The sequence below is a fragment of the Hyla sarda genome, chromosome 1, assembly GCF_029499605.1.
Source record: "Hyla sarda isolate aHylSar1 chromosome 1, aHylSar1.hap1, whole genome shotgun sequence".
NCBI classification, from domain to species: domain Eukaryota; kingdom Metazoa; phylum Chordata; class Amphibia; order Anura; family Hylidae; genus Hyla; species Hyla sarda.
In genome coordinates this window covers 559773036-559785172 of record NC_079189.1, presented here as the reverse complement: position 1 = coordinate 559785172, position 12137 = coordinate 559773036, and the positions used below count along the sequence as shown (strand labels likewise).

The 12137-nt window shown below is 48.1% G+C and overlaps 1 protein-coding gene and 2 non-coding genes across 14 annotated transcripts in view; all 3 read right to left on the bottom strand.

Annotated features, from left to right (window-relative positions):
- Positions 1-12137, bottom strand: part of UBAP2 (ubiquitin associated protein 2) — a 111255-nt gene that overhangs the window by 58324 nt on the left and 40794 nt on the right. For all 12 annotated transcript variants that reach the window (XM_056542519.1, XM_056542508.1, XM_056542527.1 and 9 more), the window contains exons 10-12: positions 5352-5419; positions 5029-5212; positions 4746-4944 (exon numbers count right to left, since the gene is read on the bottom strand). In XM_056542519.1, coding sequence (XP_056398494.1) covers positions 4746-4944; positions 5029-5212; positions 5352-5419 — 451 coding nt within the window. The remainder of the gene's footprint in view (positions 1-4745; positions 4945-5028; positions 5213-5351; positions 5420-12137) is intronic.
- On the bottom strand, positions 2607-2689 carry LOC130345897 (small nucleolar RNA SNORD121A). Its single transcript, XR_008884308.1, has one exon. It is a non-coding gene; the product is annotated as a small nucleolar RNA SNORD121A (small nucleolar RNA).
- LOC130337359 (U2 spliceosomal RNA) lies at positions 10482-10673 on the bottom strand. Its single transcript, XR_008878252.1, has one exon. It is a non-coding gene; the product is annotated as a U2 spliceosomal RNA (small nuclear RNA).

Here is a 12137-nt window from a genome sequence, read left to right as displayed (position 1 = left end):
TGCAGCCCCCGGCTGTTCTCAGCAGCCGGGGGCCGCCGCTAATAGCCAGCATGCGGCGATCGCCGTGGCTGGCTATTAACCCTTTAGATCGCCGCTGTCAAAGCTGACAGCAGTGTCTAAAGGGAGAGGTGAATGCTCCCTGGTGGGCTAGTGGGGTGGATCGCAGCGCGATCGCGGGGGGAGATCCACTATAGAGGTAGCCGGAGGGCTTACCTCTGCTTCCTCCTGTCCCGCTCTGTCATTGATAGATCCTGGCTGGACTAGGCTCTATCAATGGATCACAGAGCACACAGATTAATAGAGTTCAATAGAATCTCTATTCATCTGTCTGAGGAATCTAATGATTCCTCATAAGTGTAATAAAGTGTTAATAAAAAAAAAATAATAATAAAAATAAAAAAGTTGGGAGTTGTAGTTATGAAACAACTGGAGAACAGTTTGGAAACCACTGTGTAGTGGTCTCCAAACTGTAGCCCTCCAGATGTTGCAAGACCAACTCCAAGCATGCCCAGACTGCCCAGGCACTCTGGGAGCTGTAGTTCGGCAACATCTGAAGGGCCAGATGTTGCCGAACTACAACTCCCAGCGTGCCTGGACAGTCTCAGCATGCTTTGAATTGACATCTGGAGCACTACAGTTTGGACACCACTGTATAGTGGTCTCCTAACTGTGCCCATACAGATGTTGCAAAACTACACCTCCCAGCATGCTGAGACTGGCCAAGCATGCTGGGAGTTGTAGTTCTGCAACATCTGAAGGGCCAGATGTTACAGAACTACAACTCGCAGCATGCCTGGACCGTCTGGGCATGCTGAGAGTTATAGTTTTGCAACATCTGGACTGACAGTGGTCTCCAAACTGTGGCCCTCAAGAAGTTGCAAAACTACAACTCCCAGCATGCCCAGACAGCCAAAAGGCATTTGCCCTCCCCCCAGGCATTTGCACGGGATGCCTGCTGAATGATTTCACAGTAGGCATCCCATTCCGATCCCCGTCCGGCTAGCGGCGGGGATCAAAATTCCCACGGGCGTACAGGTATGCCCTTGGTCCTTAAGTACCAGGACGCAAAGGCGTATCCATATGCCCGTGGTCCCCAACAGGTTAACATTACATTATATTTTAATAGATCAGACATTTACGCATGCAGTGATACAAAATATAATTTTGAGTAAAATGGCGAAAAAGTGATTAAAATTTTTTTTACTTTTATTTTTAACACATTATGTCCCAAGGGTGACTATCTAAAGCAATCATTAGATTGCTTATACTAATATGCTAATATGTATAGGACATGGCTCTGATCAGTATTATCGGTGATCTTCTGCTCTGGTCTGCTGGAAGGCAGATCAGTGCAGAAAACCCCGGGAGATCGGCAGAGACAGGGGAGTGGACTTCCAGCCGCCATCTGAGCTGATCCCCATGGCCATGCTCGGGCTATCAGATCAGCTATTACAATAGATTACTGCCGCAGATGCCAGTGTTCACGGTCATGTACAGTACGTAAATGTACATCCTGGAGCGCCAAGTACTAGCGGATCAGGACGTACATTTATGTCTATTGTCGTTAAGGGGTTAATCATCTGAGGTTTCTCCACCTCGATTGGAGTCACTTGTGGTGAATTCAGGGGACTGAAAAAGGATTGGAAAACACACAGCCCAGTCTATATAACGCCTCACAACTGACAATACATATCAGGGCAAAAACCAAGCCATGAGGTGGAACAGTACAGTTGAAACAGGACTGTATGGAGGCACAGATTTGGGAGAAGGGGGACCAGGAACCCAATAGTCACTCTGGCTGACCTCAAAACATTCTGTGTGCATATGGAAAAAACTTCCAAACGGTCAATCTTCATTGCAGCACTCCACGATCTGGGCTTTATGACAGAGTGGCCAAATAGAAGCCTCCCAGAGAGGCTTGAGAAGAATGGCAGAAAATCACCAAATCCCGGGGTATTAAAGGACATCTGCAGCGATACAAACACTTATGCCCTATCCTCAAGATAGGGGATAATTGTTTGATCGCGGGGGGTCCGATCTCCTGTACGGGGCCGCGGCTGTCCCGTGCAGGGGGCGTGCAAGCCGCAGCATGACGTTGCGGCCGGCACGCCTCCTCCATACATCTCTATGGTGATGGGGAGGAGACGGGGCATCACCGTCGACCTCTAGGTCGACGCTACGCGCCTTAGCGCTCACTATGAGCGCTTATGGCGGCGCCCCATTAGGGAGATTGGGGGGGGGGTCCCAGCGGTCGGACCCCCCGCGATCAAACACTTATCCCCTATCCTGTGGATAGGGAATAAGTGTAATCCCGCTGCAGTTGTCCTTTAACTGTGAATCCCCAAGATGACTGGAGGCTGTCCAGAGTAAAGGGTCTGAATACCTATGACCATGCCAACCAAAGTGAAAGGGTCTGAAGACTCCGAACAGTATAATAGCAAGCAAAATTGTGAATGCAGCTCTAGATTATTTAACACTTAAGACTTATGATTGAGAGGCACTTATCCAATATGCATTACTAGGAATGGACTGTAGTAAAAAGAATTAAACACTCAAAATATATAACTACATAAACGGTAAACAGATGTCCAACAATATAAAGTGGTATCCAGATCACTCAGAATCATTGTTGTCCACATACACCGTTCAGATATGTGCTTGGAAAAATGAACATCATTGTGTACTGGATAGCCCACCAACCACAAATATTTATGAGGTTGTGCAAGGCTTTTCTTTTCCACCTACCAGACATAGGACATGGAGATGCTGCTGTGCGCAGTTTTCTTAGTAAGCATTAGGCACCCAGAAGGTACCATGCATGTGTCACTGATTAAAATAGGACAGCTGCACAATATCTGAAGGGTGGCGGATGGTTGTCTATGTGTATCCTGCCTGATGCACAGCAGTGTCTCTACATGACGTCAGAATGGGCTAAGAGAAGCGCTGCACAACCTCTTTAAACAGTAGGCCAGAAACCATAATGGAGGCGATGTTAAAAATTGTAGAAGGGTAGGGTTTTAACCGCTTAAGTAAAAAGCCCATTTTGGACTTGAAGGGGTACTCCAGTGGAAAAAAAATGCTTTCTTTTAAATCAACTGTTGCCAAAAAGTTAACAGATTTGTAAATTACTTCTATTTAAAAAAAATAAAAATTTTTATTTTAATCCTTTCAGTACTTATTAGCAAGTGTATTCTACAGAGTAAGTTGTATAGGTCTTTTAAGTCTGACCACAGTGCTTTCTGCTGACAACTTTGTCCGTGTCAGGAACGTCCAGAGCAGGAGCAAATCCCCAGAGCAAACCTATCCTGCTCTGGACAGTTCATGACACGGACAGAGGTGTCAGCAGAGAGCACTGTGGTCAGACAGAGAAGAACTACACAACTTCCTCTGGAGCATACAGCCTCTGATAAGTACTGGAAGGATTAAGATGTTTAAATAGAAGTAATTTACATGGGAAACGGGGTCTGTTCAAATTTTTATTGGGGGAAGGGCACAGGGGGATTAAGATGGTGGGGGAATAATGGCACAAGGGGATTAATATGGAGGGGGGGGGTTGATTACTCCCACCCCCTCTCCATCTTAATCCCCTTTAGCTATTATCTCCCCCCCCCCCCCCTCCATCTTAATCCCCTTGTGTCATTATTATCCAATATGGCAAAAGGGAATCAGAGGGAGGGGGGAATGGCAGCACAAGGGGATTAAGATGGAGGGAGAATAATAGCACAAGGGGATTGAGATGAGGGGGTAATAATGGCACAAGGGGATTAAGATGAGGGGGGAATGATAGTACAAGGGGATCAAGATGGAGGGGGGAATAATGGCAGAGGTTCAGAGGGAGGGGAGAATAATGGCACAGGGAATCAGAGGGGGGGGGGGGGGAATAATGGCACAAGGGGATTGAGATGAGGAGGGGGAATAATAGCACAAGGGATTAAGTATCGCATTAGTATAAAGGTAAGAACAAGCCTTTTATCCGTGGGCACCCGTGGACATACTTTCAGCCTTTGGGGGTACAGTCGCCAAAAAGGTTGAGAACCACTGCATTAGAACGCCCCCATTGCCACAGATACAATGATCTGTATTGATCACCTCATCAGAGGGGTTAATAGCAGACATCAGCGTGATAGCAGCCGGGACCTGCCGTGCTCGCATCAGGTACAGGACGTGAACATCCTGGTGTGTCAAGTACCAGGATGTACATTTACGTCCTGTGTCATTAAGGGTTCATTCCACTTAGAAGTCCTAGGAACAAGACCAGTAAGGTATGATCATCCAATGTTATGGATTAACAAGATGGATAACAGGGCACACATTTACCTGAATTTCACAAGTCTCTGGCTCATAGTCAAGTTCCAAAATGAAGATCTTTTTATGGACTTCTGAACATGACCAATATTTTTCAGAAAAAAATAAAGTCTGAATGTCAGCAGGGTAAGGAACTGGAAAGTGACAAGGGGTCGTGCCTTATAAACTGGTGATAACCGGAATGAAAAAGGATAACCTGCCTAATAAAACTATCCTTGTGATTACATGGGCAAGAGTCCAACTCCCTGCAGCCCCATCAATCAGATGTTTGAAGGGGATGTGGTGCTCATAAAAGCTGCACAGCCTCTTATGTCAAGCAGTGTTAGTACCTGCTTAACCTTACTTTTAGTAGCAGCTATGCAAGATACTATTGTGTAGTCCAATCAGTTTATATGGCAACCCATTTAAATAGAACACAGGGCAGTACTAGTTGTTCTTACCAAACTGAGCCAGGACCGATGGCTGTGGCACAGGCTTTGTGTCCCATGAGGGGGTTGTGGTACTGCTACTTTGTTGAGTGCTTTGGGTTGTGAATTGCCCAAGACCAGGGTTCTTCAGCTGTTCCAGTATCTGGGACCCAGCAGAATTTGTCAGTTTTGAAGACCCAATCTCACCAAACCCGGATCCAAGGACAGAGGACTATACAAAAATATAAAAACGAGGAATAGTGAAAAGTGCGTAAAAAGTCATGCCTTTATAAGCCTAAAGAAAGAAGTGACATACCAGACTAGGTGGAGTAAAGCTGTTGATGGCACTGGAACTACTGGCTGCAGATGTGATTTGAGTGCTGTGCTGAGAGTTTGTGAACACCAGCGCCTGACCAAAGTTCTGCTGCTGAGAAGACTCGAACCCTACAGAACCTGCCTCGTTTTGCTGCGGTTTCTGGAGAAGCGCAACCAAGTCGATGCTAAAAATAAAGAGCTCAAACTTGACAAAAAAACACAACACATGACAGGGGTATACAAGAATCTAAAATTATCTGGTTGTAGGCACAATGCTAATCACTAACAGTGAACAGGGAGGAATAACCTGAGATCCTATCCTACCTTTGCCCAGGTGTAATGTGGTTTTCTGTGGGAACAGAAGATGCAGTGAAGACCTTGGTTTCAGAAAGCTGTGTGGAAGCAAAAACAAAATTACCAGAGAAAAGAATTGATGTATTGCTTGAAGTGTAAAATATAAAATGTAGCTTTGTTATTGCAATCCTTATCCTGTACAGATCCCGAGTTACATTCTCTATTATACTCCAGAGCTGTACACACTGTGTACATAAATTTCAACCCTTATCCTGTATTATACTCCATAGGGATGTCCCCATACCATTTAGGAAAGAATTTTTTTTTTTTAAGACCGAGCACAAGTATCGATACTTTAGTACTCGCCGATACCAATTATGAGTACTTTTATTTTAAAGGGAATCTGACAGCAGGGTGACGCAGTTTCTGGCGCTGCCTACCATGCTGATATGTGGGTTCTTTACCAGCACAGACGGGGGTTCTTTACTGTAAGAGCAGTGAGACTGTGGAATTCTCTGCCTTAGGAGGTGGTCATGGGGAACTCTGTGAAAGAGTTCAAAAGGGGTCTGGAAGCATTTTTGGAGAGTAACAACATTACAGGTTATGGATTTTAGATCTATAGGGATAGAACGTTGATTCAGGGATTTATTCTGACTGCCATATTTGTGTCGGGAAGGAATTTTTACCTATAGCATGAAGGTTTTTTGCCTTCCTCTGGATCAACTCAGTAGGGACTCATTAGGGATATAGGTTGAACTTGATGGACTTTGGTCTTTTTTCAACCTTATTAACTATGTTACTAGAATGTAGCAATTATCATGCAGGAGAACAGTTTTTTTTTATTTTTTTATTGTAAAGATGACACCTCTCTGAATGTCAATCACCAGTGCCAGTTTTGTGCACAAAAACTGAACAAGAAGAGGATGCTAGGAGATTACAGCTGTGAAGCTCACAGGCTGTAACACAGGATCAGTTTAAGATACATTCTGTACAGGAACTGTGAAACAAGGAGATTTTTTGTACTCACCGTAAAATCTCTATCGTAGCTTTCATTGGGGGATACCTTACTGATGGGTACCTTGCCACTAGGAGGCGCTGACACTAGGAAAAAAAAGTCGGCTCCTCCCTGGCAGGATATACCCGCCCACTGGAAGTGAGGTAATCAGTTTTGTCACAAAGTAGTAGGAAAGCCAACAAAGAAATAAGTCCGAAGGACCCCGGAAAAGAATCACGGAAAAAGACCCAGAAAAGATCATCGGGACAAAAAAGATAGATATGGGTGGGTGCGGTGTCCCCCCAATGAAGGCTACGAGAGAGATTTTATGGCGAGTACAAAAAAAATCTTTTTTCAGTCGCTCTTCATTGGGGGACACACCAAAGCAGTCCCCTAGGGTGAGAACAACCACCACTAAAGAAAGGGAAACAGAGACCGAACCCACTCGTCCGTAAGAGGTGCAGAAGAGATCCCAAGCCTGAGAAAACTGAGGCCCAGAAACTGGGCTACCAGAAGATCCCCCATTCATGGACATGGACTACGACGCCAAGGGAAGGGACAGTCTTTTGCAGAGACTAAACCTACAGTCTATACAGAGACAAGAAAGAGGTCGACTAGGAAGCCAGCCGGGCCAGAACCATCCCGGAAGGAAGTAGGAAATCAAACCCAATTAACACAGAATCAGACAGAGGGCTAGCCAGGCTGGGAAACAAAAATGGAAAAAAGAGCACAACGAGAGAACCCCATCCAGAGTTGACCAATTCAAGAGAACATGGCGGAAAGACGCCAGGGAGAGCAGCGTACGCCTGAGCAGAAGGAGAGCACAGGAGGTGGAGACCAGAAAACCACTGGAAAAAAGAAAGACGGAAACCGGCTCTAGAAAGATCTGGAGCATAAGAGCGATGACCCGAACATCTGGAGACCCAAAAGCCCTGTCCCAGATAGTGAAATTAGCTCAACTGGTGTAATCCTGTTGACCCGAACGCCCCCCCATCTCGGGCGTATATGGACCCCGAAGGAGGAGATGGAAAGCAATAATAGCAAAAAAAAGGAACGGAACACCCTGAAAAAGGGGCATCCCGGAATGTTGGAGTGACAGACATGGGAACTGGAGGTTTCCGAGTCACCTTAAACACGTACACCTGAAGGGGAAGGAAACCCAAATGCCACCAAACGCTCCGGGAGACAAACTTCCGTGTCAAGACAAGAAGTGCGGTACAGAAAGACCTCCCCACAAATGGAATTGCGGAGAAGTTTGGGCAGGATCACTACCCATGCCCGAGACCTCAACCATAACTAAGGCCCAAAGAACCAGGAGGGCCAACCCAAAAAAGAAGGCACGCCACAGCAGTCTAGGATAGTGTCCAATCCAAGGAGACTAGAGTTGGACCCCAGTGGTCCGAGAAGACCAAAGCACTCTGAAGCAACATCCCGTCAGGACAGGAACGGAGGGAAAAAACAGAAGAGAACCCAGCAGAGACTCCCAGGTATGGGGCACAGGAAGGTCACTCTAGAAGACAGTGGTGTAAGTGTCGCACAACCGACACTGTCAAGGGAAGCATAAACACACCCTTCCAGGGAGATTGCATCAAGGAAGGGAGCAATAGCAGGACCTAAACAACAGCCAGTGGCTAGACTGGCTGTGTTCTGAGCCATACATGAGTGCGTAAACTCCTCCAACAGAGGAGTGTGCCAGGCTGCATGAGGAGCAGAAAATAACAAAAATAAATATAAATAAAACAGGGGGAGAGAGATGGCTCCATATAGGCAGAAGATAGAGCTCAGCGAAATAGTCCCCTTAGTGGAGGGGAAAAACAAGAGACAAAACCCAGGCACCGACCATGCCAGCACCCTGATCCCCGTACCTCCTGTGGAAGGGGGATTGACAAGAGCGCCAAGTACTGTCAAAGCAGAGAAATGCCGCCCTACGGCAACGGGACAATGAACTGGGTGGACGTAGCCCCCCACAACAACATAGATATGGAGGGATCGGAATCTTGGACACAGGTGCTGGGCAAAGAAACAAAGACATGGCTACGAATGCGAGTAAGAAGCACATGCACACAGCAACCAACAGAATTGAGAGAAACACCTCATCAGGGTGAAACGCTGGACCAGATGGGTGCCAATTGAGCTATCCTAGATGTATCTACGGCAACAGAGCAGACGCCTGACCCACCCTGCACAGGAAACCAGGAAAATACCTGGAGGCAGAGAGGGGGGGGGACTGAACAGACTGTCACCCCAACAGGCCCCCTGCCAAAACAGAGGTGCTCAACAGTCTCAGGTCTTTAGAACAAGATCACAGGAAGGCCCGAGGCATACCAAAACGAACAGAAGAGAGGGTGGGCTCTACACGTGCAGAGGGCCTTAGAATACGTAGACACACAGATATGGTTACCCCACGATAGTAGTGGGGTACAAAACTGCAGACACGAAGGAAACTGCAGACATGCGAAAATCTGGCACAGTGGAAGACAGACTCAGCAGCCAGTGGTGTGTCACAACCATATCCCTAGCAACCAAACGTGGCACTCGTAGAAAAGGGGAACAGCGAGTGAAGCTGTAGCCATGAAAAGCCATGGAACCTGCAGGCGATGCCATCTCCTAATGGTGCTACACAGAGATGAGGGATGCATGTGGGGCAGGAAACATGCAGACACAGAAGAGGTCCCTTGAACCCATAGAGGCACACTTTGTGGAACATCAAATGGAAGGAGTCACTGGACTGCAGTCATGGGAGCGGCAGGAATGGGGGAGGTGACCTGGTGGATTAGAAAGCCTTGCAGACACAGTCTGGCTATCTGGCATAGGGACCATGGCCACACTGGGTCCCGCATTCAGAACCACACTAAAGGTGGGCTACCAGCCTGAAGCCATAAGAACGGCAGGCATGTGGAGAGGGACCTGGTAAAGTAGGGAACCCCACAAACCAGCAAGTGGCGCATTGCAGAGGGTCCATGGAGCAACATGGTGAGACCCACTCGGAACTATACCTAGGCAGTGGGTTCCCTGAACTTCCGTCACGCTGTGGGAAGCATATGGTAGTTGACCAGACATAGCAGTAAACCACGGGGACAGCCGTCTGGCTAACTGGTGGAGCATACCTGAACACACAGGAACACTCCTTCGAACCCTCCCACAGACAGTGATGCACAGGAGTGCGGCCCGCAGGAACCCTCTGACCGAGTACTCACACCAACAGTGAGGTAGGGCAAGCCACAGCTATGCTTGCGGCAGCCCAGAGATGTGAGACAGACAGCGGCGGAAACTGTGTAGACAACGGTCTGGCGTAATAAGTGCCCCTTCAGGTGCTGGTGATAAGGCGCTGGTGATAAAGGGAAACAGTCAGATAGGCAATAACCGTGCCCCTTTGACACATGTGGAATGGCAGTGAAGCCTAGAAGCCATGAATAGAATCCCCGTCACCATGGGAGATCGAGGGAGGCTTAGGAGCCATGGATTGTACCCCTTTCACCCTGCATATGGTCCACAGGGACACGACAAATCACTCCACCGGACACCGCGCACTAGCAGTGAGGTACCAGAACTTCAGCCGCAGATACATCAGCCCTTGGAGAAGTGACGGGTGGCAGAGAAAACCATGCAGACCACTGTCTGGCTTACTGACATGGGTCCATGTAGACAACAGGGCACTTCATCGGTCACCTCGCACTAGTAGTGGGGTACCAAAATCCAGCCTTGGACGCGGCAGTTGTGAGATGAGAGACAGGTGAGACTACTGTCTAGCCTAATGAGAGAAGGTGCAATCCATGTCAAGCAGGGACACTTCCATGGAGACCTTGCACTGGACATGGAGAACCAGGACAGCAGCAGCGCATGTGTCAGCCTGTGGAGGAGGGAATAATGTATGTACTTGTCAAGAACACCAGCGGACATGGCAAACGTGTTATGACAACTGGTGGTAGAGGAGAAACAGTCCTGACTGTAAGCCCGGTATCTTCCAAGGGATCATGAAATCCTTGGCACAACCCACCACAGAGAGTCACATGTGTCTTTGACAGAGTGAGAACACTGGCAAAAGCAGATATGCCAGAGGCATACCTCAACTGACTCAATGCAATGTGTCATATCAGGTCCCGTACAGGGTGATGAAGACAAAGGGGCCCCCGTATACAGTCCCAGAAAAAAACAAAAACAGATATTTTTGGTGCACTGTACCCGAAGATACTGCCATATCGAGTCAATGCATGGAGCGATGGAAGCAAGCTTCGAAATTGGCCCCCGGTTCTCAAAAATCCCTTTAATATATGGTCCGCCGACCGGGGACGTATCAGATATAAAACTGAGAAGAACAGACACTACACTTGATCTTAGCCAAAAGGCTGAGAAGCGATAGATAGTACAGGCTAAGGCTGTAATTGTGTCCCCAGAGGTCACAAGGGTGCATGGAAAAGAAGGCAAAAATTATACACCACAAGAGGGCGCCAAACACTACTTTTTTATATGCACACACTAAGTAAAGAAGCGTGGGGAACAAGGCGCCTTGCGCTGAATCTGTCTTTATGATCCCTGAAGGTAGAAGGGGCTAGGAAGCCCACACCATGCCCACCTCATGCAGGGACACTAGGAATACTCATGCTGTAGCCTTGGAGCGGCGAAGGTACAGAGCAGTGCGCTTGGAAGCGCCTGCCAAGGTGTCTCACATCTCCGAAGCAAGGGGACAAGAGGGCAAACAGAGCCTCTGTAAGAACAGCGCGCTGCCGACCTGCGCAGTGAAGGAGGGTCAGAGCAAGATGCCAGTGGAGAGGTGAAGCTAGATGCCGCTGGAGGCGCCCATCATAAGATCTGCAGGTAAGCACCCACCAGCTACAGGAATGATCCGTGGTACGCACGAACCAGGATAGGAGGCGCATTCCTGGTCCGCGCGCTCTCAGGGGGGAAATAAGGGCGGAGTAACGTGCCGCCATAGACCCCTGAAAAATGGGGAGTAGGCACAGCCTGGTCTCCCGGGGCATGCTGGCTCAGGGGAAGGAAAAGAAAGGCCATCTGCCACCAAACCCCTTGACTCCCACTGGCTGAGCCCCCAGTACGCTGCTGACATAGCTGGCGGAAAGGAGGAACAGCACGGCTGTTCAAAGGTGAGCTGGAAAAGAACACCTGTGGAGGGAGCCGCTGCAAAATGCTAGCATTTGTCCTCCACAGGATATAGTATGCAGAGACACAGCCCTCCCATGAAACCCTGTGCGAGCCCTGCAAAAAAGGACAGAGTTCCTTTTTAAAGAGGGGAGGGGGTACATACTCACATGCAGATAATATTCTATACTCACCTCAGGAGTCTTCAACCAGCTTATGGCCACGCTGCATCATACCAGGCTAAGATAGCGGGGCAAGCAGGGGCAGTGGGGTCCCATACCCAGGGTACAACCTCCAGGCACTGGCCGTTGGCGAGAAGGTACATACACTGTCTGCGCCCCTTCATCGCATATGGGGGGGAACAGGTATAACCATGCTCCTGAACCTCCACCTTAAAAAGGGAAACAAAAAGGAGAAGAAACCTAACTAAACAGCCCTTACTAGAAAAATAATTTTAAAAAAAGAACAGGTCTCGGGAGCTCCCAGACCTGTGTCTTGCCTCCTGCTGACACTAGATAAAACTGATTACCTCACTGCAGGTGGGCGGGAATATCCTGCCAGGGCGGAGCCGACTTTTTTCCTAGTGTCAGCGCCTCCTAGTGGCAAAAGCATATACCCATCAGTAAGGTGTCCCTCAACGAAGAGCGACCGAGAAACTGGATTTACTAAATGCTAATAAGGCAGTACTGTAAGAACTTAACATAAAAACAAAAAAATAAGAGCCC